Genomic DNA, 26,248 nt, shown 5'->3' on the forward strand with positions numbered 1-26,248 from the left:
CTATTTGAAGAAGTCCATTTTGTGTGTTGTGTGTTTCGGTAGATCAAAGAACGGTTTCGCCAAGCGAGTTGCGGCGAACTGTATACGCGAACTTAAATGGAACAGTAAAAACTTCATATGAACCGAGTTACACACGCACTTCAATATGTTATTCTTTCTTCGTAGTTTTTGCGATATCCCCACACCCATCCAAATTCTCACACACACACGTTGCTAGTTTCTAGGAACCATGAAATATGCCGCAAGACAATTGGATGCTCTAGCGTTTCTCGGTCGTCCTGTTAGATGTGAAAGAAAAATCGAACAAACATGCTGTTTTTGTTAGCAAAGTGTTTATTCAGTTACCGTACTGTGCTGCACGCCCCCGAATGGCCCGGGATATGGTTGTCGTTTTTTTGTGTGTTGTGCTTTGCTTTACCCAACCAATTGAATTACGTGATGAAGAGTGCTGACAGATATTTTTACGCATCCTCACACGCACAAACGAACCGGTCGGTTTTGTGCTAGCGATGGGTTTGGGGGCTAGTGGTCGATCCATTTAACCATAAAACTACCGCCTGCCGGTTGCCATCGGTTGCGTGGGAAGGTAGTTTTGTAGTAAATATGGTTCAACAACAAAAAAAAAACTTTCTGCCCACTTTCCTAACGAAGTCAACATCAATGAGGATAATGAACTGAGTAACAATGTTGGAAATAACAAGAAGCACATCAACCGGTACCGGCCCATCGGAACAGAAGGTTATGCAGCCAAATTCGAGAAATAGAGTTTTGCAGTGAACGAGTCCAAGAAAGTTTGTAGGTCAAAAGGGGAAAGAATGGAGCGATTTGGTTAATGTGAAGAAACGTCTTGTTGGAACAATTTGCGCTGAATGAAATTGTTGCAAGTTAAGATTTGAAACTATGATTCAACAGGAGTTAAACAAAAAAACAATGAAGAAAAAAGCTTAATATTAATATTATTACTAATAGCGAAAAGCTTTCTTAACAAACTCGTTTAAATACAGAATAAATCACTTCATCAGTGCACTTCTCACGACGATAAGAGTTGGAGAGAGTAGCCGCTATGATTCACTGCTCCTTTAAGTTCAGGGTCTTGATAATCAGCAGTCTCCGACCGATCCATGCGAATATTACGATCCGTATTGCCAGCGTTAAGCCTTGAAATTCAAAAACCAATCCACAATCTCGGAGTAACTCTCGTGGAGGATGTACATACTGCGACCCGCTCGTAAAATTCGCCTCGAAGAAAGACTTACATAAGATTCACTTCATTCATGCGCGATTGCTGTTATCTTACAATGACCTCCTCACAGTGGATGCGATGGTGTATCAACAATATATTATTAACATTATTACCATTAAAGTTTCCGGAGATCTCATGTCTACAATGAAGTTTTAGCTCTGGAAATCTCACCAAAAAAGCAATTCAACGCTAAGTAAAGTATCCGCAAAAACTTGAATAAACATAAAAGTTTCCATATTAAAACATTTATTTCTACCATTGTAACACAGAAATCCCGGAAGTGATTTTCTTCACTTTAACTATCTAAACTTCAAATGCTGGTTTCATATTCAAGCTGGCTCAAAACCTAGACTTAATATTGACGTAATTCATTTCGTCGAATAGTAATCTACACATCTTTAAAAGGAAAAAAATAAAACTTGAAGGAAAATAAATAAGGATGTTTTATTTAGTTTCCGTATGAATGCATAAATAAGTTGTTTATAGATTACTTTTCATAATACGTCAAAATCTTTAATTACTTCTTCAACAAAAGGGGAAATACATTATACAACTCATTTCCCATCGATCCTTAATGCAATCGTATTTCATAACTGATAATGCGTCAACTTTGCCGAGTTCTGATTAAAATATGGAATACTCATTGATCATGTATTCCTATGCATTGATCCTGCAAAAAATGAAGGTCGTTGAACAGCTGATAACGTTATACAGAACAGCTGTGACTATTCATGTTCTTCGAAGCCGTAGCTGTCGGTTGACTCTAAATAAGAGAGGTCACCGATTAAGTATGATTCACACATAGAGGTTAATATGTTAATGATTATTAGTACGATCACATTACAGCTTTCATCAACCGACAGATGTATTGATGATTTCATCGGTCACTATTGCTATAACTACACACATTATCAACATTTGTATTATTTTACTGGGCGGGATTTCTTTCTTATCAACACACAATTCAAAGGTCAAAGTGTGGCATGGGATTCCCCTGATAATTAGCGGATCATTATTCAGCTACTATTTGCATCAACCTATATCAGTTCTGTGTTGGCAGTCGGCTGAAGCAAACGTGCTTTTCGCGCTCGGTGAAATTACACTTCACGATGTGGTGGTTTAAGACACTGTGCCTGTTGGTGATAACGTTGCTGATTAATGTTTGTCATGGGTAAGAACAAATGCACTTAGCGTTTGAAGAAAAACAAAACTTTGGAAACCATAATCAGCAAAATAAAGATTTTGTTTGCTTTCAGTATCCTCATCGTAGGTCCAAAGTTTATCCGCGCTGGCCAAAGCTATAATCTAATTGTGAGCAATTTTGAAACACGTACGAACGAAGCGCAAGTACGCGTGAAAATCGAAGGAACGTCTGACACTGGTCGGAAGCTACTTAACCTTAGTAAATCCGCACGTTTGCAATCTTTCACAAACACAGCAATAAACTTCTCGGTAAGTGATTGCGATTTTGCATAACTAATTACTTCCAAATAAACCACCACACATGCAACTTCAGCTACCCGATAGTCTGTCCGCCGGAAGTTATAAAATATCCATCGATGGTGAGAATGGATTTAAGCTGCACAAGGAAGCATCTTTAACGCTGCTTAGCAGATCGGTAACGGGGCTAATTCAGCTGAACAAACCCATCTTTAAACCCGGTGACGTAGTGCAGTTTCGTGCGATAGTGTTGGATGCGGATCTGAAACCACCGGCAGGCGTTAACACCGCCCATATCACCGTCCACGATCCGAACGGAAATGTCATTCGCAAGTGGGCCTCCGGCAAACTGCACGTCGGTGTGTTTGAGGCGGAACTGCAGGTCGCAACCGTGCCACTGTTCGGGGACTATCAAATCACCGTCCAAATTGGGCCACACCAAATCGCTGCCAAAACGTTCGAGGTGAAGGAGTACGTGCTGTCGTCGTTCGATGTGGAAATTGTACCGAGTAGCGTACCGCTGGAAAAACATCAGCGGCTCGATCTAACCATTTTCGCGCAATACTACGTTGGGAAGCCAGTGAGAGGTGTCGCTACCATCTCACTGTATTTGGAAGACGACAAGCTGGATCAACGGCTGGTGGTGAACGTGTACGGCAAAGCATCGGTACAACTTCAATTTAGAGATTATTTCAACGTGCACGAAAACTCCCAGAACGTGCGTGTGAACGTCACATTTACACAAGCCGAAACGAGTAATATTCCTTTTCCGTGCCATTTCGGTATCGCACCAAACGGTTGCATTAACGATTCGCTTCTTGTGTACTCGCTTTTAGATAAGACGATTTATAAAGAGCAAGAAATAACTGTCTACAAGCATCAGTATCGGGTGGAACTCATCAAAACACAGCCAGAATTTCGTGCTGGAGTGCCATTCCACTGTGCGGTACGGTTGCTGTATCAGGACGGGAAACTCGCTCAAAGAACTGCGGCCCGTGTGACAGTTGAGGGAGTGGATAAAGGTCACGAGACAGTATACACCAGCGATGATGAGGGCATGATCAAACTAACGCTGCAACCCGAAAGGTCCTCAGACATGATCGACATCATCGTGAGTGCAGTAATGCGTTGTGCGTGATCAAGTTGAAGCGCATTGAAACATTTTTTTTCTTCTTCGCAGGTAACAATTGATGATGTGAATTTGCTTTACGAGCGAATACATAGACGAGAGGCGGGTAAAGCTTTCTTACAAATGGAACTTAAATCGGAGTAAGTTGGGTTTCTCAAGTTTTACACAACGAGTACTTAGTACAGATGTAACTCATTTCGGTTTTAGACCTAAGGTAGGAAAAATGCTCGACTTGAAAATTACATGCAACGAAGAAATGCCCTTCTTCCTGTACTACGTTGTCGCGAAAGGAGACATTGTGGCCTCGGGATTCATTCAGCTAAAGCAAGTCACTGCATACACGCTTCAGATAGCAGCAATCGATCGAATGGTGCCAAGAGCTAAAATTGTTGTAGCAACAGTGGTGAAAAATGTATTGCTTTACGACTTTCTAGAAGTGGACTATAAGGAGTTTCTCAACAATGTAAGTAAAGATGCCTTGATGGAGTAAAGTGCATAAAGTGATTTTAAGTGCCTTTAATATCTAAACACAGTTTAACATCAAAATTGATACCAAACAAGTGAAACCGGGAGAACAACTTCAACTCAACATGAAAGGTCGCCCCGGAGCTTATGTAGCACTAGCGGCTTATGACAAGAGTGTGCTCCAGTTCAGTACCGAACATGACATTTTCTGGCAAGATATTCTGGATGTTTTCAATGGATTTCACACTCACCAGCGCAATGAGTACGATTTCTTTCAGGTAGGTAGTATCTGTTTGGCTGTACATCGAGTCAGTTTCATTACCGTTTTTCATTATTTAATTATCCACTTTCAGAGTATGGGACTTTTCGCACGCACAATGGAATACATAAATTTTGAAGCAGGTATATCTTGAAAGATCAAACATTACTTTCTTCATGTAATACGATCCTTTTCATTGTAGCAAGTGATCGATTACAACGTGCTGGTTACACTCTGTCTAATAGAAGAAAATCAAATAAGTTGATCTCCTTTAGAACCAACTTCCTTGAGTCTTGGTTGTGGAGAACGGCAGAAATTGGTGCATCAGGAAATACTACGTTGAAGGAGACAGTTCCCGACACGACGACTGCCTGGCATCTTACAGGATTTTCAGTAGATCCCGAATATGGTTTGGGTATTATAAAACAACCGATTGAATTCGTTACTGTACAAGAGTTTTACATCGTGGAACACTTGCCGTACTCCATCAAGCGTGGAGAAGCTGTTGCGCTACAGTTTATAATATTCAGCAATTACCGTCAAGGGTACAACGCATCGGTTACACTGTTCAATGTGGACAATCAGACCGAATTCATAGGACAACCTGCTGAAGGTAAGGTTTTTTTTTCGTCTGTTGTTAGCTTTTTCCATGACGTTTATATTTTTTGCTTTGCAGATACAAGCTATACCAAGACGGTTTCAGTATCTTCAAGTACCGGTGTAACCGTTTCATTCCCAATAAAGGCCCGCAAACTTGGTGAGATGACGATACGAGTGAAGGCTTCAATTAAACCTGCGACCGATACGATCGAGAGCGTCATACGAGTCATTCCGGAGAGTTTGGTGAAGCGAGAAATGGAGTCACGATTCTTCTGTCACAATTCCTACACCAATCAATCCTTCACTATAAGCTTAGACTTTGACAAGAAGGCAAACCAAGGAGATAGGAGGATAGAATTCATTCTCACACGTCAGTACTCTCAACATTCAATAGACAACCGTTTTTTGATGTTTGCAAGAGTTACTTTAAATTATTTTGTTTGTTGCAGCAAACATCCTTACCTCCGTAATGGACAATCTGGAAAGTCTTCTGTCTGTTCCAACGGGTTGCGGTGAGCAGAATATGATGCGGCTCGTACCAATTGTTCAGGTGCTTGATTATATGACATCGATCGGCACTGTCAACCAAAAGCTAACCAACAAAGCGACCGGTCTGCTCAAGATGGGCTACCAGAACCAGATGCGATTCCGACAGCCGGATGGTTCATTTGGGCTATGGGAGAAAAGTGGCGGTGCTGTCTTTTTGACTGCATTCGTTGGAAAAACTCTTGCCACGGCTGCTAAGTACATAACCGAGATAGAACCAGACATGGTAATGAAAGCGTACGATTGGCTTGCCTCGCGTCAACATGGCACGGGCCGTTTCGATGAAACGGGTCCCATTTTCCACAAAGACATGCAGGGTGGATTACGTCAGGGAATTGCCTTAACGTCTTTCGTGTTAATTTCGCTCCTGGAACACCCGAAAGCGGCCACCAAACATGCCGCAGTTGTCGAGAAAGGAATCAAATATGTGACCAAATCGTTGGACAGTATTGAAGATTCGTACGATCTTGCCATCGCCACGTATGCCTTGATGCTGAAAAACAACCACACGGGGGAACGATTTCTGGAGAAACTCATCGGAATGTCCACGGTGCAGCGTAATGGAACGGAACGGTTCTGGCACCGGAATGCCAACGGTATCGAAACGACGGCCTACGCATTGCTGTCCTTCGTGCTGGCAGAGAAGTACGTCGACGGTACGTCCATCATGCGCTGGCTGGTGAAACAACGCTACACACCGGGCAGCTTTCCCCGGACGCAGGACACCTTCGTCGGCCTAAAGGCACTTACCAAGCTGGCGGAAAAGATTTCACCTGCCAGAAATGATTATTCCGTCCAGCTGTGGCACTCCGGGCGAAAGAAGGAGTTCCGTATCAACTCTCAGGACGTTGGAAATCTTGAACATGCCGAAGACGTTGATGATTCGCTCGAGATGCAAATACACGTGGCTGGCATCGGGTTCGGGTTGCTTCAGGTGGCCTACGAGTATGGTGTGGATTTGCAAAATTTCAACAACAGTTTTAAGCTCGAGCTGGAGAAAACCTTGTCCAAATCCGGCGAACGGTTACAGCTGGAAGTGTGCTCCAGCTTCATTCCGATACTGTCGGATGACCGGTCCAACATGGTGCTGGTGGAGGTAAACTTCCCGAGTGGCTACACCGTTGAACGGGAACATATTACCGGCACAACCAAGCATAATCCCATACAGGTAAGAGTGCACTCGAGTGTTCGATTCCACTTCTCGCTCTACTTCTCACTTGCCTTGCTTTGGTGTTGTAGAAAATCGAGGTACGATTCGGTGGAACGTCGGTGGCCATCTACTACAACAACATGGGTACGGAACGGAACTGTTTTACGACTATTGCGTTTCGGCGGCAGAAGGTGGCACTCAAACGTCCGGCTTACGTTCTGGTGCATGATTATTACGATCCAAGTAAGTGACGTTTGTAAAACTTTAAACTTTCTGTGCGCACTGACTGTGGCTTTTATGTTGTTTACTGCTGCAGAATTGAATGCCGTCAAGATGTACCAAGTGGACGATGACGGTGTGTGTGATGTTTGTGACGGGTACGAGTGCCCAACAGCGTGCAAATACTGAGCCAGCTGTCAGGAGAAGGAATCGGTAGCATTAACCTGCATGAGTGCCTTCAATTTAATCATCTTTAGCCCAATCAATTTCTTGTCTACACTATACCATTATTGTTGGCCGACGGGTGGATTACGAACATGATGCGTTGAGGAACGTTTGAAGCAGCTCTTCAGAATTTCAATAGTGATTTAAGCAGTTTGAAATTTTTAAGTAATTTATAAGGTTCAACATTTTTCAAGGTGTCAATAACGTGTGAAATTATATTTCACTCAAACAATAAATGTGTAAGTTCGAGAGTTGTGATCCGAAATCGATAAATATTTCCAACCAATTAAAGACTACTTATTCGTTTACACAAAACGGCTGTAAACACACAATAAAACATGCCTACAGTAGTGAACCACACCGCAAAGTATTATTATTGACATCGTTTTACCAAAGAAATTGACTCCACTTCTTCATTGAAGGTCGTTTTTCATTGGCTTATTTGTGCTGGAGCTTATATATTTCGCAACTCGGCGAAAGGTTTACCGTTTGACCGAATGGCGTGAAGCAAGACATATTTTCCCTGATATTGTCCTCCCCCTTCCTCCCCTCCTTCTTCATCCTTTCTTCATCTCTCACCACAACCATCCCTTTCTCTACTAAACCTTCCCATGCCCGTCGTGTGCCGTGTTTCTAGTCACGGCTCGGGAGTACATCATTTATCTTAAGCTGTCATGATTTCGGTTCTCCTGTCGTTAGATTGTACTCGATAACATCGGCATCGACGACCCCGGGCCGACGGTTTCAGGTCGGCTTTCGCCTTTGACAGCGTGTACGTTTATTTCGGTGATCATATGTCGGTGTCGTCACCGAAAACAACAATTTATAGCTGACGTAATCCCGATTGCAACTGTCGAGCGGACGTCGGATCCCAAAAACCAATACCCAGCCACTGGCCTGTCAATCAAGCCACAAACCACGGGACGATCGGGAGACGCCGACGGGACAACTTGACTCACGGTCACAAAACAAGACCGAGCTGAGGCAACTTGGGAAACGTGGGTCGCAAAATTTATGGCACACTTCGCCGAAAAACATCCGATACCCGCTTCCCGATTTCTCGCTTGCTATTCTGCTGGCATTGGGTTCTGGTAGTACTTCACCTAGCGGTGGGTTATGGTAAGCTCCCGGACAAAAAAAAAGTAAAAGTTACATAAAACGTCATTTATCTAATTCACTTATCAATTTACTGCTCGCTACAATCCGGCTCGAATGCTCGAAAGCCGCTGTGAGGAGTCAGATTTCTTTCACGGCACTTGGTAACACTTTCGCCAGCTTTCCTCCGATGTGTGGCGCTGGGTTCCTCGTTTTCCCTACACGAACCAACGGCACAAACACAGCGTTCTAGTTTGCGCGGTTTTTTCCCCGTTGCGTTCCATCACCGTTGTTACTTCGGGTTTCGTATGGGTGTTGATCGTTGCGTCTCATCAATCAACAGCCGCAAATAACAATACTAACAAGCGCCAGCGCTATAAAGGGAGGAAGCGCATAACGCCCGCAGGCAACATCTCGCCGTCCAACGTCAGCGAACGAACGACTGGAAGAGAGTTGTTCTGATTGATTGATAACACATAACAGCCGTGTTGTTGGCTGGTGAAGTATTTGCGCTACAGTCGTGCCCATCATCGCGTGTGGTGGGTGCGTATGTGGACCGGCATGCGAGTAGCTGAATAGGTAGAACAGATACTTACGCCACTACGGTTTGAGAGTAACATTAAGTTTATTTATATTTATGCACATATTGCCTCGATCCTATAATATTGAGCTTCTAAGATGTTTGTTAAAATTTCCAAAATCTCTTATTGTTTTTTTAGTTCGTTGAATAAATTTAAATAAAAGAAAGATTAAAACACAATTCTTTGCGAATTGAAACATGCTTTAAATACACAAAAATAATCATAAATTATTTTGTTTCTGTATTTTTTCATTACGACTTTTTCCTCAGTAAATTTGGTGAAAGGTATTATTTTTATGGGGATTATGGGACTCGGCCGAGAGGTTGTAATTTAAGTAAAACCTGTACGTTTTTACCATGCAACTTCCAATTCCACCCATTGTGCCTGTAGTTAATACGTATTGCCAATACTTGCCAAGAACCAGCCACCCTCCAGCTGGGCTGAGCTGAAACGAGGTTAAAGATACTGACGAGGCCTGAAACTGATGTTTTCTGGCGAAGGCATTAAAACAGAATAATTTGATGCGGTTCTGGTTGCCGCATGCCAACAGTCTCCGCACCGCTGAGGTTTTTCGTGTGTCTGCCTCCCTGGCCCGAAAACGGTTCCGGCACGAGAGGAATAAGTGCGATCGGTTTGAGTTAGGTTTGGGGGGTCTTGTGAAGTGGTTTCACTAGGTAATGGCCAACGCTTCACCACCAGCTGCTTCCTCGTTGCAAACCACGCACAGCCTCATGATGTGCTCATGTGTTTGGATCAAGGAAACCAGATGAAGCAGAACGCGCCTTCCGACACGCCACATGCACGGCTGCCGGGAAAGAGGGCAGAAAAATCTCTACCTAAACGAGAGATAAATCAACGATAGCCCGGAAGTCGGGCGCTAGAGGGTTTTTTTTTTGCCAAGATATCGTTACCATTCTGCGTCTCCCATCACTTACATCATCAAGGTCTTTATTTCATTTTCGAGTGTTTTTTTCTTTCTTCCTCTTCCTATGGCGTGCGCTCTTTGTTCGTGTTGCTGTAGGCTACAACAGCCTTGAGTGGGCTGGTGGAGCGATTCCATCGGTACAGTTGGTGACGGCATCTTGCCAGCTAGGCCGAAATTAAGAAGGACCGATTGGGAAATGAAGCCCATTTGTTCTAATGAGCTGAGTGGATGCCGAGATTGACTGTATCGAGTCACGGCACATTCGCACTTCACGCCCGACCGGGTTTCAGGAATAACACGCTACAAAGCGTAGTGCCAATCAGCGTGCGAATCTAGCTTCCCGGTATCGGCACAAACGTCGGCGAAGGAATTGAATTTTCAAACATCGTCATCGGTAGAGAAGTCCATCAAACTAAGGAATCCGGTGAAAATGTCGCTTCGTTTTAGTTGAGATAAAGAAAACCGCAGGCACAGACGCTACGTTTCCATTCCAATTCCATCGTCTATTTGGAGGAAGTAAGACGCAGTGTCTTGTTACCTTTCTGGTGACGATGTTCGGATATCGATGTAATGTTTTCTTGTTTTGATGTAACAGTTAGCTTCAATCAACAAAAAATTCTTTTCTTTTAACTTATTTCTTTCACTTTCTTTAACTTCCCCCGGAGGAAAATACGATTTTCAGTGAAGAAATGATACTTTAACTGATCGCTCACATAAGTCAATGTAGTTTTATATGACATTTTAATAAATTTGTTTATTCAGATAACTTACTGAAATAAAATACTAACACGAAAACAAATGAAATCATATTTTGAATGCCTAAAACTGACGAAACTCTCTTATCCGTTATCGAGAGGAAGATGCCTGAAACGCGCTTGGTGGTCCGTATGTGTGGAAGAGCATAAGAGCATAAAGCGAATAATGAATTCTTTTACCCCGGCTCTAAACGCTTAGCAATTGTCGCGTTTGCGAACGCGAATCAGAAAATTTTTGCGAAACTCCATATAAAAAAAATTGTGAAAAGTCGCTATACGTGTATTTTCAGCGAAAAATCGCGATTCGAAGCGCGACTTGACGCCATGACAGTTTTCTGTAATAACAAGGTAAACATGGCAATACCAAGATAAACTAATACAAATTAAAAAATTAAATATTTTGAGTGTTATTAAATATTGTAAATTAAATTAACAAATCGAGTGCTATTTATTTTTTAAAAGTACGCAGGATTTGTATATAATTATTGTGAATGTCAATATTATTTTTAAAACAGAAAAATCGTTGTTAATTCAAAACAAAAATCCCATATCGTGGACAAATGCTTCAGAAAATAGAAGAAGAAGAAGACAAATGCATGGCTGCATTGTTTATGAATTTATTACTTGTATGTTGAACTAGCTTGAACAATATAAATTAATTAATAATTAATTAATAATTAATTAAATTAATTAATTAGCAAAAATATTAGAGTTAAAAAAAATAGAGTTAAAAAATATTAGATAGTCCACAGCACAGTGTTCGATCCCTTTTGGAAGCTGTGTTGGAATCGTGGTTATGAATACCTGTATATTGATGGTAGTTTGGAAGCTGTGTTGGAATTGTGGTTATGAATACCTGTATATTGAGGGTACGGTGACGGTCATGAAATGAGAAAAAAGCCATACACGTTTGATTACCCGTATTCGAAGATTTTTACCTTTATGCTAATCGAAGCTGCCGATCCCAATTCTATTTTATCCCAATTCTTGTGTTAAACACACAAGAAAACAAAACGGACAAATCTGCGGTACTGTTAGCAACAGCCGTTAGTTGTATCACAGGAGTCAGCAGCATCCTGCCACGAGCTTTCTTGATGGTCCATTGTTTTGAAACATCGTCACTGGGCTTAAAAAACTTGCCTTTCTCATCAACTTCATCAAAACAGTAAAATTTATTATTTATTATAATTTTTTTTGTTTAAATTAATTTAATTTAATTCGAAATTAATTTCCCGCTACCGGCCAGATTAAAAACATAAACAAACCTTGCACGAGAAAACTTAAACAACCTTGAAGTCGCGCCGAAAGTCGCAAATTTTTTTGGGACAACTGTGCTACGATTGTCGCGTTCGCAAACGCGACAATTGCTAAGCATGTAGGCACGGGGTTAGAGTTGTATGATGAACTAACTATTGTACACCCACTTGGCAGAAATCGCATGAGAGGGGGGAAATTTCTTCATTCTCGCTACCCCTGACCCTCACTTTCGAGCGATCGTACGACAAACTCCCCACTTGGCAGAAATCGCATGAGAGGGGGGAAATTTCTTCATTCTCGCTACCCCTGACCCTCACTTTCGAGCGATCGTACGACAAACTCTCACTCCACCACCCTACCTCACTCACACACGCTCCCATATTCTATGTAAACCCTCACCGCAACCTGCGTCACCAACCCACCCCACACCTGAACGGTCCCATACTCGAAGTGTTAGACAATTTTGGTTCCACACTTTGAAGCCTGTCGAGGAGTGTGGCACTATATTGTTTTTCGCTGTCTCCTTTCTTTCACTACAAAATTGCTTTTGCCCTGTCTTTGGCGTATTCATATGAGTTTGGCCTTTGCTGGAGGCGGAGGTGTGTGCGCAAGCGTTATCGTGTTTTGTGAAGTGATTCTTTGCTCCGGTAAGTAATGTGAAAACTAGTGAATGTGATTAGGGAATTAATTCTATTCCTTGTGTTTTGTGCGTAGTGAATCCCATCGAGTCGATCAGCTGATGGAAAGAGTTTGGCCGTGAAGCGGAAAGGGTGAAGCCGGAGTTAAACCGCAGGATGGCAGGACAAATCACATCGGAGAGAGTGCTGAATACTCGCCGTCTTGAGAGGTACGCATTTTAACACTCGAAATGAGTTAAAGAAAAAAAAAACAAAGTGTAAAGATTTCTCATGTCTCTCCGTTTTTTTTCTATATATTTACAGAAACCTCTGCCGAACATAGGAACCCCATCCCACCGTCCGCTTCGCAGAACGCCGGCAGTTTTTTTTACCTGTTCGTCCAGCGACCGCTTGCGCATGATGAGCGTAGGTGCAATAAAAAAAGGGATCGTATGTATTTCCTGGTAATTATTTCGTTCACTGTCGTGGTGTGTTTGGGACGAGGGTGTCCCGAATGCAGCAATAGGAAAGAAAGGGAAAGCGAGAAAGAAAAAAAGCGAAGGAAAGAACGGGACAAAATAAAGCTAATTTTTTGGCTTCCCGGCTTATTATAAATAACCCACTTGGCAAAAGTCGTACGACATTGCGGCTTATTAGCCGGCTTATTAAAGGCTTACTAGCAACTTAGTAAGCCTCGTTCGTGGATCGTTCGCGGGGGTGGGGGAATCGGGTATAGGGGGCGGGGCGCATGTACGCTTGCATACGAGCATGCAAGCTTGCAAGCATGGAAGCTCCCAAGCTTATTTATAATAAGCCGGGAAGCCAAAAAATTAGCTTTATTTTGTCCCGTTCTTTCCTTCGCTTTTTTTCTTTCTCGCTTTCCCTTTCTTTCCTATTGCTGCATTCGGGACACCCTCGTCCCAAACACACCACGAAAGTGAACGAAATAATTACCAGGAAATACATACGATCCCTTTTTTTATTGCACCTACGCTCATCATGCGCAAGCGGTCGCTGGACGAACAGGTAAAAAAAACTGCCGGCGTTCTGCGAAGCGGACGGTGGGATGGGGTGCCTATGTTCGGCAGAGGTTTCTGTAAATATATAGAAGAAAAAAAAACGGAGAGACATGAGAAATCTTTACACTTTGTTTTTTTCTTTAACTCATTTCGAGTGTTAAAATGCGTACCTCTCAAGACGGCGAGTATTCAGCACTCTCTCCGATGTGATTTGTCCTGCCATCCTGCGGTTTAACTCCGGCTTCACCCTTTCCGCTTCACGGCCAAACTCTTTCCATCAGCTGATCGACTCGATGGGATTCACTACGCACAAAACACAAGGAATAGAATTAATTCACTTATCACAATCACTAGTTTTCACATTACTTACCGGAGCAAAGAATCACTTCACAAAACACGATAACGCTTGCGCACACACCTCCGCCTCCAGCAAAGGCCAAACTCATATGAATACGCCAAAGACAGGGCAAAAGCAATTTTGCAGTGAAAGAAAGGAGACAGCGAAAAACAATATAGTGCCACACTCCTCGACAGGCTTCGAAGTGTGGAACCAAAATTGTCTAACACTTCGAGTATAGGACCGTTCAGGTGTGGGGTGGGTTGGTGACGCAGGTTGCGGTGAGGGTTTACATAGAATATAGGAGCGTGTGTGAGTGAGGTAGGGTGGTGGAGTGAGAGTTTGTCGTACGATCGCTCGAAAGTGAGGGTCAGGGGTAGCGAGAATGAAGAAATTTTCCCCCTCTCATGCGATTTCTGCCAAGTGGGAAATAAGCTTGGGAGCTTCCATGCTTGCAAGCTTGCATGCTCGTATGCAAGCGTACATGCGCCCCGCCCCCTATACCCGATTCACCCACCCCCGCGAACGATCCACGAACGAGGCTTACTAAGTTGCTAGTAAGCCTTTAATAAGCCGGCTAATAAGCCTCGATGTCGTACGACTTTTGCCAAGTGGGCGCTATCATTAATTTTACGTTTTGATTCGTTGGTAGGTTTTTTATTTGCAATTCTACCCTCATTTTTGTATCTTTTTATGATGTCGTGTATTGTAGCTTTGCTAATATTTGTGATTTCACTTATTTCTCAGACACTTTTACCCTTTTCCGTGTTAGAAATAACAATTTTTCTAACTTCAACAGTTGTTTGCTTCGGCATTATAACTTGCTCAACCAACGAACTTGTACGAACTTCTTCAACCAATTACTAAGTTCCCACTGAAAGCAATTATGCGTTCTAGCTTGTACTAAGCCAAAATTTGTTCATATTTTACGAAAATTCCTAGTAAGCTAAGGTGTCCGACTTTGAATGCCCAGCGTGTTATGAAGCCTTGTTTTATTTGTTCCTCATTATTTTCGTAGAAAAGAGCAGTTTTGGTTCTTTTTTAACATTACCGTGTATATGGGAAGTAGAAGAAGCACACTGAACAGTTTTCATGACGATTTACAATTCTAGAATTCTGATAAATGCATCGCAAAGTAGAAAAAGCGGCTGAATTCGAAGTGTCCGATTTTGAATACCCACCACTGTAAATGTTATTGAAAATATTCGAGCTGCATAAACACCAGATGATGATAAGAGTGCGTCTCCTGGTCTTGGCGATTAACGTACAACTTCAGTTCCATTGATTAATTACAATGCTCACTGATAGTGAACTTGTTGTGCCTACCAAACATTCTGCCACTTCCGCAGATTCGATGGGCGAATTAAGTTTTTCAAAGCACAAAACTGTTTTGAGAGAATTGTTTTTATTTCTTTTGCTGCCCACTTGGCAGAAATCGCATGAGAGGGGGGAAATTTCTTCATTCTCGCTACCCCTGACCCTCACTTTCGAGCGATCGTACGACAAACTCTCACTCCACCACCCTACCTCACTCACACACGCTCCGTGAAGCCGTGAAGCGGAAAGAGTGAAGCCGGAGTTAAACCGCAGGATGGCAGGACAAATCACATCGGAGAGAGTGCTGAATTTTCGACGTCTTGAGAGGTACGCATTTTAACACTCGAAATGAGTTAAAGAAAAAAAAAACAAAGTGTAAAGATTTCTCATGTCTCTCCGTTTTTTTTTCTTCTATATATTTACAGAAACCTCTGCCGAACATACCCACTTGGCAGAAATCGCATGAGAGGGGGGAAATTTCTTCATTCTCGCTACCCCTGACCCTCACTTTCGAGCGATCGTACGACAAACTCTCACTCCACCACCCTACCTCACTCACACACGCTCCTATATTCTATGTAAACCCTCACCGCAACCTGCGTCACCAACCCACCCCACACCTGAACGGTCCCATACTCGAAGTGTTAGACAATTTTGGTTCCACACTTCGAAGCTTGTCGAGGAGTGTGGCACTATATTGTTTTTCGCTGTCTCCTTTCTTTCACTACAAAATTGCTTTTGCCCTGTCTTTGGCGTATTCATATGAGTTTGGCCTTTGCTGGAGGCGGAGGTGTGTGCGCAAGCGTTATCGTGTTTTGTGAAGTGATTCTTTGCTCCGGTAAGTAATGTGAAAACTAGTGATTGTGATAAGTGAATTAATTCTATTCCTTGTGTTTTGTGCGTAGTGAATCCCATCGAGTCGATCAGCTGATGGAAAGAGTTTGGCCGTGAAGCGGAAAGGGTGAAGCCGGAGTTAAACCGCAGGATGGCAGGACAAATCACATCGGAGAGAGTGCTGAATACTCGCCGTCTTGAGAGGTACGCATTTTAACACTCGAAATGAGTTAAAGAAAAAAAACAAAGTGTAAAGATTTCTCATGTCTCTCCGTTTTTTTTCTTCTATATATTTACAGAAACCTCTGCCGAACATAGGCACCCCATCCCACCGTTCGCTTCGCAGAACGCCGGCAGTTTTTTCTACCTGTTCGTAGCATGATGAGCGTATGTGCAATAAAAAAAGGGATCGTATGTATTTCCTGGTAATTATTTCGTTGACGGTCGTGGTGTGTTCGGGACGAGGGTGTCCCGAATGCAGCAATAGGAAAGAAAGGGAAAGCGAGAAAGAAAAAAAGCGAAGGAAAGAACGGGACAAAATAAAGCTAATTTTTTGGCTCCCAGGCTTATTATAAATAAGCTTGCGAGCTTCCATGCTCGTATGCAAGCGTACATACGCCCCGCCTCTATAGCCGATTCCCCCACCCCCACGAACGATCCACGAACGAGGCTTACTAAGTTGCTAGTAAGCCTTTAATAAGCCGGCTAATAAGCCTCGATGTCGTACGACTTTTGCCAAGTGGGTAGGAACCCCACTTGGCAAAAGTCGTACGACATTGAGGCTTATTAGCCGGCTTATTAAAGGCTTACTAGCAACTTAGTAAGCCTCGTTCGTGGATCGTTCGCGGGGGTGGGGGAATCGAGTATAGGGGGCGGGGCGCATGTACGCTTGCATACGAGCATGCAAGCTTGCAAGCATGGAAGCTCCCAAGCTTATTTATAATAAGCCTGGAAGCCAAAAAATTAGCTTTATTTTGTCCCGTTCTTTCCTTCGCTTTTTTTCTTTCTCGCTTTCCCTTTCTTTCCTATTGCTGCATTCGGGACACCCTCGTCCCAAACACACCACGAAAGTGAACGAAATAATTACCAGGAAATACATACGATCCCTTTTTTTATTGCACCTACGCTCATCATGCGCAAGCGGTCGCTGGACGAACAGGTAAAAAAAACTGCCGGCGTTCTGCGAAGTGGACGGTGGGATGGGGTGCCTATGTTCGGCAGAGGTTTCTGTAAATATATAGAAGAAAAAAAAACGGAGAGACATGAGAAATCTTTACCCTTTGTTTTTTTTTCTTTAACTCATTTCGAGTGTTAAAATGCGTACCTCTCAAGACGGCGAGTATTCAGCACTCTCTCCGATGTGATTTGTCCTGCCATCCTGCGGTTTAACTCCGGCTTCACCCTTTCCGCTTCACGGCCAAACTCTTTCCATCAGCTGATCGACTCGATGGGATTCACTACGCACAAAACACATGGATTAGAATTAATTCACTAATCACAATCACTAGTTTTCACATTACTTACCGGAGCAAAGAATCACTTCACAAAACACGATAACGCTTGCGCACACACCTCCGCCTCCAGCAAAGGCCAAACTCATATGAATACGCCAAAGACAGGGCAAAAGCAATTTTGCAGTGAAAGAAAGGAGACAGCGAAAACAATATAGTGCCACACTCCTCGACAGGCTACAAAGTGTGGAACCAAAATTGTCTAACACTTCGAGTATGGGACCGTTCAGGTGTGGGGTGGGTTGGTGACGCAGGTTGCGGTGAGGGTTTACATAGAATATGGGAGCGTGTGTGAGTGAGGTAGGGTGGTGGAGTGAGAGTTTGTCGTACGATCGCTCGAAAGTGAGGGTCAGGGGTAGCGAGAATGAAGAAATTTCCCCCCTCTCATGCGATTTCTGCCAAGTGGGACCCATCCCACCGTCCGCTTCGCAGAACGCCGGCAGTTTTTTTTACCTGTTCGTCGCATGATGAGCAGAGGTGCAATAAAAAAAGGGATCGTATGTATTTCCTGGTAATTATTTCGTTCACGGTCGTGGTGTGTTCGGGACGAGGGTGTCCCGAATGCAGCAATAGGAAAGAAAGGGAAAGCGAGAAAGAACAAAAAAGCGAAGGAAAGAACGGGACACACTGAAGCTTATTAGGCTACCAACGCTTATTATAATAAACGGTGGAGGTTCAATTATGTTATGGGGTTGTATGACTGCGAAAGGTGTTGGCAACATACATGTAGTACGTGGGATCATGGATGCTTCATATTACATCGACATCCTGAAGGCAAATGTTCATCCAAGTGTTGAACAGTCAGGCATAGCAGATGATTATGTGTTCTACCAGGACAATGATCCAAAACATAAGGCTTGGAACACACGAATGTGGTTGTTGTACAACTGCCCATCGGTATTAGCAACTCCTCCACAATCACCAGACCTGAATATCATCGAACATGTTTGGTACCAACTAAAAAAAATGTTGCAAAACGCAAACCTTCCAATTTCAAAAGTTTGGAAGAAATAGTAAACGAAGAATGAAATAAAATTGATCCGAATTTTTGTTTAAAATTGGCCCAAAGCATGCCCAAAAGATTGCAGGCTGTAATAGATGCCAACGGAAATTCTACTAAATATTCATAAAGCTCTTCTTAAATACATTTTAAGGTGTCCGACTTTGAATGCCCAGCGTGTTATGAAGCCTTATTTTATTTCTTCCTCATTATTTTCGTAGAAAAGAGCATTTTTGGTTCTTTTTTTACATTACCGTGTATATGGGAAGTAGAAGAAGCACACTGAACAGTTTTCATGACGATTTACAATTCTAGAATTCTGATAAATGCATCGCAAAGTAGAAAAAGCGGCTGAATTCGAAGTGTCCGATTTTGAATACCCACCACTGTAAGTGCTGGGAATTCATCATTCATAGTTCAACGTATAAGATAAGGATGTAAGCTGTCCGTGATTCAGTTTAATCATAGACATCTTCCCAAGCGGATGCGAAATTACATTAGTTCAACATGTGGCCGTTCATTAGGTCACAAATATTGACGGTGATAATCTTCATAGGAGCTGCTCATGGGTAGGAACTTCTGAGCTCTGGTGCTTTCTGTGTTCAGTGATAAACATTAGTGTAAAAATAATCTGCCCTCGATTATTCTATTTCAGTGTACTGGTCGTGGGTCCTAAATTTATTCGGGCTAACCAAGACTATACGGTTGCGATCAGCAACTTTAAATCGAATCTGAGCAATGTGAACCTAATGTTACGGATCGCGGGCCATACGATCGATGGAAGAAACGTTCTTAATGTAACGAAGAAGGTTAGCTTACCGACGAACATGAACATAAAAGCCACCTTCCAGGTAAGACGAGAGCGATCGAACAATCAACTTTGTGAATGTTAAACTCTTCTTTGCTTACAGTTGCCCAATAACTTATCATCTGGAATCTACAAAATTATGATCGAAGGGCAACGAGGCTTTGACTTTCAGAAGGAAGTTGCTTTGGTGTACCTTGGAAAATCCGAATCTGGCTTAATACAGATCAATAAACCAGCGTTCAAACCGGGCGATACAGTTCAATTTCGTGTGATTGTGTTGGATACCGAGCTGAAGCCTCCTGCACGGGTAAAAATAGTTCAAGTGACGATCCGCGATCCTCGAGACAGAGTGGTCCGAACATGGCCCTCGGCTGAATTGTACGCCGGAGTGTTTGAGAATAATCTTCAAATCGGACAAACTCCAATGCTTGGGATCTGGAGCATCTCGGTATTGGTCGACGGAGAAGTACTCGTGTCCAAGACATTCGAGGTGAAAGAGAACAATTTGCCATCGTTTGACGTAGAAGTTGTGCCAACTGTTATCCCTCTAGAGGAGCATCAAAGATTGAATCTGACGATAATAGCTATCGATGTCTTTGGAAAACCAGTAAAAGGGCAGGTCAAAGTGGAGTTGTATTTGGAGGGTGAAAATTTGTACCAGAAGAAAGAGTTTGAAATGCACGGTGTTGAGCAGGTGCAGTTGGAATTTGTTGAATATTTCGACGAAGATCAGAGGGATTTGTTTGTTAGGACAATCTACACTGAACAGTATACGAGTAAGGAATGTACAAAATGCAAACTTTTAAAAGTGATAATGATTCTCATGCATCTCTGCTTTAGATCACACCGTAGTGAAAGAATCTCAAATCACTGTGTACAAATATATGTACAGTGTGGAATTGATAAAAGATATCTCTTACTTCCTTCCGGGACTTCCCTTCAAATGTGCACTTCAGTTCCGATACCATGATGGAACACCTGCTAAAGGTATCACCGGTAAGGTAGAAGTAATGGACATCGAATACACAATTAATGCCACAAGTGACGATGAAGGTTTGATCAAATTAGAGCTGAATCCAAGTGACAATATACAAAAGATGTATATAACCGTAAGTGAACTCTTGTGCTGTTTAGTAAATGTTTTTAATGATCTTGATTAATTTTTCTTTAAGTTTTCTAACCAAGACGGATTCTACTTTAACGAGCGAGTGGACAAAGTGGGTGGCGTTACAAATGCGTTTATAAAACTGGAATTAAACTCACCGTGAGTAGTAGCAAAGAATATAAGAATATATTTTTGATTGAAAAAATCTTCTCGTGCTCTACTTCCAGGATTAAGAAGAACAAGTTATTGCAATTTTGGGTAACGTCTAACGAACAAATGACATTCTTTGTGTACTACGTGTTATCGAAGGGCAACATTATTGATGCCGGTTTTATCAGTCCGAATAAGCAGAATAAATATCCACTTCGCTTCAAGGCCACGGACAACATGATACCGAAGGCGAAAGTTATCGTAATGACTGTGCTGAACAAAACTTTATTGCACGACGTTTTGGACATTGATTTCGATGAGCTTCTAAACAAGGTTAGTAAACCTGCATTCGATTTATTTTTCCTTCTTACACTGTACAAAGGCTTTCAATTATGTATCTTTTTCAAAACAGATTAAAATGAGCATTAACATGCAGGAAGTTAAACCTGGACAGGAAATTGAGATTCTCTTGTCTGGACGACCAGGAGCGTATATTGGATTAGCGGCTTACGACAAAGATGTGTTGGACTTTAACCAGAACCATGATTTGTTCTGGAAGGACATCATGCGCGTGTATAACGGATTCGGCCCGAACGTCGGGAATGAGTTTTACAAGGTTAGTGTATGTTGGACAATAGAGGTAGTTGAACGATACTTTAAAGGTATGATATGTTCACTTCACAGAGTATGGGAGTGTTCGTAACGACGTTGGATGACATCAAATTCAATGAAGCTGATGATTTGTCAGTACGTAATCGCCTACAGGCGAATATTCCCATAACCAACTTCGCTTCGTACCGGACGAACTTTCAAGAATCATGGTTATGGAAGAATGTAACCATTGGAAGATTTGGAACTCACGAGATGATCGAGGCAGTACCTGATACGACCACATCCTGGTACTTGACGGGATTTTCGATCGATCCTGTGTACGGTCTGAGCTTCATGAAAAAGTCTATTCAGCTCACATCTATCCGGTCGTTCTACATGCTAGAGAGTCTACCATACTCCATCAAACGAGGTGAAGCGGTTGTGTTGCAGTTTACACTGTTTAACAATCTTGAAAGAGAGTATATCGCTGATGTGACGCTCTACAATGTGGCCAATCAGACGGAATTCATTGGACGACCAGTGGAAGGTGAGTGTCGTTGATCTCTTGAAGTGTTCTGTGAGAGTACTTTATTATTTTTCTTGCAGATCTCAGCTACACCAAATCCGTAAGCGTTCCTCCGAAGGTTGGCGTACCGATATCATTTCTGGTGAAGGCACGAAAGCTCGGAGAGATTACGGTACGCGTGAATGCCTCTATCATGCTTGGAACGGAAACCGATGCACTGGAAAAAGTGATCCGAGTCACGCCAGAAAGTTTTGTACAATTTAATATGGAATCTAGATTCTTCATTTTCGACACATATAGCAATCAAACCTTCAACATTCAGTTAGACATTAACTCGAATGTCGATAATGATTCTATAGCGATTAACTTTCAATTGAATCGTGAGTAGATAGAAACATAATGATATCGCTTATCATTTCATTTTTTTTCAATAATTTAATAAATAATAAATCTTTTTGTATTTCTAGCCAATTTGTTTAGCAATTTGTTTCCATATAGCTTGGAATTTCAGCAAACTTATCCGACGAGGAGATATGGAGAGAATAACATTTTAAATCTTGCGAGATACATCATGGTGCTCGACTTCTTGCATGCAATAGGTTCGAATGAACATAGTCTGATCGATAGAGCTACCAGTTTATCGCGCAGAGGATTTCATAATCAGTTGCGTTATCGTCAGACAGATGGTTCATTTGGGTTTTGGCGACATGAGAGTAGCAGCGTGTTCCTTACCGCTTTCGTCGCAACATCAATGCAAACAGCGTCGAAGTACATAAGCGAGGTCGATATGACTTTGGTCGAGAAGGGTTATGATTGGCTTGCATCAAAGCAACACAGCTCGGGAAGATTCGATGAGGTTGAAACAGTGTTCCACAAAGACTTGCTAGGCGGGCTGCGCGTCTTTGACATTGGACTGACATCACACGTAGTGATTGCATTTCTAGAGAACAAGAACGCCAAAGCAAAACACGCGGTTGTCATTGAAAATGCTATAAACTACCTCAGTAGTCAGCTTGCAAACATTAGCCACGGTTACGATCTTTCCATTGCGACCTATGCGTTGATGTTGTACGGACACAGCTTGAAGGATGTGGCATTAGCGAAGCTCATCGACATGTCTAGCGTTACGAATGAAGGCATGGAACGGTATTGGCGCACAGAGTACAGAATAGAAACAACAGCTTACGCGTTGTTGTCATTTGTATTAGCGGAGAAATATGCGGAAGGTATTCCAGTGATGCGATGGCTAGTGAAGAAACGCTATCAGAGCTTCGAGGGACTAAAGGCACTGACAAAGTTTGCGGAAAAAATCTCTCCCTCGCGAAACGACTACGCAATACAGCTGAAGTACAAGAAGGAGACGCGTCATTTCCACATAAACTCGCAAGACATGAATATTATCGACTTCGAGGACATACCGAAGGATACAAAATCTCTGGAGATCAACGTTGAAGGTATCGGAGTTGGATTACTGCAGGTGATCTATCGGTACAGTTTAAATCTCGCAAACTTCGAAAATCGTTTCTTGTTGGATGTAGAGAAACTGAACACTACCTCTGACGATGAACTGCAGCTGAAGGTGTGTGCCAGCTTCATACCGAGTTTGGTTGAAGTACAAGCGAAAATAGTGCTGATCGAAGTAAATTTACCAGTTGGATACACTACCGATCAGAATCCGATCAGCGTGAATACTACCGTGAATCCGATACAGGTGATTTGAAAATGATAATAGACAAACAAAAGCTCTAAGCAAACGAACTATTTACAGAACTTCGAGATTAGGTACGACGGCACAACCGTACTTGTGTTTTACAACAATATGGGTGACGAACGGAACTGCTTCGCCGTGACGGCTTACAGAAGCGGCGAGGTGTCGATGAAGCGTTCAGTACATGTGGTCGTGTACGATTTGGAGAATCCAAGTGAGTGTATTAGATGCAGCTGATTGTTACATTCAACAAATATTTTTTTTTATTTTTCCCTTTCTATCGCTTGTTTGATTTAGGTCGAAATGCCATTAAAGTGTATGACGCGGATAAGTAACAGCATGGATAAACACGGCGGTTATTCGATTTTGTTTTTATTACACTGGTGTTTAGACCTATCTATTGAAATTTTTGATCCTGCGTAGAACTATAATAAAATACAGAAATTAGCATCCCCGGCCTTGCATGATAATGATGTGTATCACCGAATGTGCTAACTCACGTCTTTTGTCAATAAATCAATAGCTCAACCGATGATAGAATTTTATCTAAAAAAACACCCTTTGATCCATTAGAAAACAAACCCCAACGATAGCAATATAAACTTCATGCGCCAGGTCTAAATTCCCCGTTGGAAGTACATCCCTGTGATCCAGACGTGATGAGTTTGCAAATGGAGTTCTCCGTCTGACCATGTCGGGCAATTAACGTCAATAAGCAGCTTGCAGTGATCAATAAATAATCGATGCATTACATCAATCAATCGAAACCGGTTGATGCTGAAGCGAGCTGTTTGGATGGCGGTTTGATTTGAACCACTTTTTTCCTCCTCCATTTTCCCTCATCCAGCAAAGCTAGCACATTTTCCACTGAAACCATCATGGTTTAGTGTGCAGAAAACGTGGCGTTATCCAGCGTGCAGGATATGTGTTTTCTTTTTTTGCTTGTTTCGTTTGTTTGAGTGTGGTGTTATGCGCTTTACGTTTCGCTTATGCTACCGTTTGCAATCGTGAGTTGAAATCGAAAACGAAACCAGCGCGCTCCGCACATGATACAATATTTGCACAGTTGATTGCAATCGGTTGCCGCTATCGGATAGGCTTCAGAAAACTGATGCACCATGATGGATTGGATAGTGGGAGGGTATGTGCACTGCCAACGAATTCGTGCACTTTTCCATTTTGGGATAATAATAAAGAGCGGATAGGAAGAGAGAACGACTGAAAGCAACCAACAACAAAAAAATCACCAACAAAACGCACCAAAAACCGTGAGCAAATACAATTTTCCCCTTGTATGCAATATGAATCATGTCGAAACAGACGCCTAGGATGGTAGCGATCTCGTTGCATCCGTAGCATGTTCGTTAGCGTAGCGCCTAAAACTATGCAATGTGAACACCACCAGAGAAACAGCGGAATGGGAAATATTAGTTTTCTTTTTTTTCGTTTTACCGCTATGACAGACATCACCGAATGGGGGGGATGAATTCGAAAAAATTTGTGCCACATACGAATGGAGACGCAGTAGCATGAGGTGGCCAGAAGGAAACGCGTTCCAACGCATTCTAAACTCAAACATCATCGCAGTTGTATTTGATGTACGATTTTGCTTATTCCGTATCGATTGCCACTGTAAAGCAATCCATTTTATGGCGAGTCGGCTTTGAACGGTGAACAGCAATAAATAATTGATATATTTTAATTACCTCGCAATCCATAAGCCCACGACAGGCGAACAGTAGCACCGCACCGAACGCAATAAACGTGAGCAAATTACGCGGATCGCTGACCGTAGTAACGAGCGGGATCGAACCCATCTGCCAGTCGTGGCTGAGCGTGGATGGACACAGCAGCAGCCACCAGTTGAAAGCGGCCAGATAGCAGAAGGTAAGCAAACTGTAAACCGGGATGAAACAAAACGCGTTTTGCGATCAGATAACAACCACTAGACCGGCGAACGGATATGAACGTTTGGATGTGATTTTACTTACCGCACGTACAGGTTCGGATGGAAGGCGGTCGGATTGTCCTGTTGCGAGAACCTTGGTAGCGAACCCTGCAGCAGGGCTAACCGTACCGCAAGCAGGACCCCCATCGAGAGCAGCACTCGCGACACACGGCGCCCGAACTGATGGGTTTCTTCGCTCCAGCGCATATCCTGTACGGTGCGCTTAAGGGCTGGCCAGTTGCGGTACGTGTCGTACGCAACATTGAGCAGAAACACGGTGATACCCGTCTCTTTGGCCAGCATGCTTAGCCCACCGAGTACGATGCTGAGCCATATCGAGTTCATGTCGGGTTCATGAGAACGGCTGAAAAATTTTGAAAAAAAAGGAGAATTTATAAACTTTGATTGCAATAAGAGAAAATAAAAAAAAAAATTGCATGAAAAACGAATTTTAAAACATTCCCAGTATTGCAAAAAATTGAGTTGAATACTGAACTTGCATGTATAAACGCTAAAAGAAGCTTTGGAAGGTTAATATGTGTATACTCGTGAGTTGTGGTGTCTAAATTGATTCAAAATAAATGATTAAATTATAATTCACTAACTGGTGGGATTATTGAGTTTTGATAAATTGAGATAAAATGAGAGTTTGATAATTTAGCATTTAATCAAACCACACCTCTACTCATGTAGTGATTTTAATTTAAAGATGGATCAGTTGATCTGATCTGATCCATGGCTAAAAGATCTGATTTGATCGAATAATAAAGTTCGATGTTCTGGGAGCACCTTTGATGCTTAGTTATTAAGGTAACTAAGAGTAACATAACAGAGAGAATTAAACTACATCGCGATATGACTCTGCGCAGCGACTATCAACTCTTTTAG

At 42.5% G+C, this 26,248-nt stretch overlaps 3 protein-coding genes and 2 long non-coding RNA genes across 9 annotated transcripts in view; 3 read left to right on the plus strand and 2 right to left on the minus strand.

Moving 5' to 3' along the window:
- Window positions 1-26,248, minus strand: part of LOC125769016 (protein O-mannosyl-transferase TMTC1-like) — a 148,320-nt gene that overhangs the window by 19,493 nt on the left and 102,579 nt on the right. For all 4 annotated transcript variants that reach the window (XM_049437391.1, XM_049437389.1, XM_049437390.1 and 1 more), the window contains 2 exons: window positions 25,404-25,724; window positions 25,119-25,308 (listed from right to left, as the gene is read on the minus strand). In XM_049437391.1, the coding sequence (XP_049293348.1) occupies window positions 25,119-25,308; window positions 25,404-25,724 (511 nt within the window). The remainder of the gene's footprint in view (window positions 1-25,118; window positions 25,309-25,403; window positions 25,725-26,248) is intronic.
- LOC125769012 (CD109 antigen-like) lies at window positions 1,861-7,472 on the plus strand. Its single transcript, XM_049437377.1, has 13 exons — window positions 1,861-2,414; window positions 2,500-2,695; window positions 2,760-3,438; window positions 3,520-3,794; window positions 3,864-3,952; window positions 4,020-4,275; window positions 4,346-4,555; window positions 4,631-4,679; window positions 4,739-5,149; window positions 5,213-5,506; window positions 5,586-6,850; window positions 6,922-7,075; window positions 7,149-7,472. The coding sequence occupies exons 1-13, from the start codon at window positions 2,353-2,355 to the stop codon at window positions 7,238-7,240; spliced, it is 4,032 nt and encodes a 1,343-aa protein (XP_049293334.1). The 5' UTR covers window positions 1,861-2,352; the 3' UTR covers window positions 7,241-7,472.
- Window positions 12,052-12,959, plus strand: LOC125769044 (uncharacterized). Its single transcript, XR_007419011.1, has 3 exons — window positions 12,052-12,536; window positions 12,604-12,736; window positions 12,831-12,959. It is a non-coding gene; the product is annotated as an uncharacterized LOC125769044 (long non-coding RNA).
- Window positions 13,457-17,933, minus strand: LOC125769042 (uncharacterized). Of its 2 annotated transcripts, none has more exons than XR_007419004.1 (2): window positions 17,338-17,933; window positions 13,457-13,600 (listed from the first exon to the last, which is right to left on the minus strand). It is a non-coding gene; the product is annotated as an uncharacterized LOC125769042 (long non-coding RNA). The 2 variants fall into 2 exon arrangements; XR_007419003.1 differs by lacking the exon at window positions 17,338-17,933 and adding an exon at window positions 13,696-14,286.
- On the plus strand, window positions 18,998-23,944 carry LOC125769038 (CD109 antigen-like). The gene is made up of 12 exons (XM_049437439.1): window positions 18,998-19,093; window positions 19,180-19,375; window positions 19,436-20,108; window positions 20,173-20,441; window positions 20,505-20,596; window positions 20,665-20,920; window positions 21,000-21,193; window positions 21,250-21,725; window positions 21,785-22,084; window positions 22,172-23,415; window positions 23,473-23,626; window positions 23,710-23,944. Exons 1-12 carry the CDS (start codon window positions 19,032-19,034, stop codon window positions 23,745-23,747), a joined length of 3,954 nt encoding a protein of 1,317 aa, XP_049293396.1. The 5' UTR covers window positions 18,998-19,031; the 3' UTR covers window positions 23,748-23,944.

Source organism: Anopheles funestus, chromosome 3RL (genome assembly GCF_943734845.2).
Source record: "Anopheles funestus chromosome 3RL, idAnoFuneDA-416_04, whole genome shotgun sequence".
NCBI classification, from domain to species: Eukaryota; Metazoa; Arthropoda; class Insecta; order Diptera; family Culicidae; genus Anopheles; species Anopheles funestus.

Excerpts from the sequence above, each read along its gene's own strand:
- LOC125769012 (XM_049437377.1), top strand. The coding sequence starts at position 2,353 with ATGTGGTGGTTTAAGACACTGTGCCTGTTGGTGATAACGTTGCTGATT. Across the intron at positions 2,696-2,759 it reads ACACAGCAATAAACTTCTCG|CTACCCGATAGTCTGTCCGC; the intron begins GTAAGTGATTGC and ends ATGCAACTTCAG. Across the intron at positions 3,953-4,019 it reads CAAATGGAACTTAAATCGGA|ACCTAAGGTAGGAAAAATGC; the intron begins GTAAGTTGGGTT and ends TTTCGGTTTTAG.
- LOC125769038 (XM_049437439.1), top strand. The coding sequence starts at position 19,032 with ATGTGGCCGTTCATTAGGTCACAAATATTGACGGTGATAATCTTCATA. Across the intron at positions 20,921-20,999 it reads TCGATGAGCTTCTAAACAAG|ATTAAAATGAGCATTAACAT; the intron begins GTTAGTAAACCT and ends TTTTCAAAACAG. Across the intron at positions 21,194-21,249 it reads GGCCCGAACGTCGGGAATGA|GTATGATATGTTCACTTCAC; the intron begins GTTTTACAAGGT and ends GATACTTTAAAG.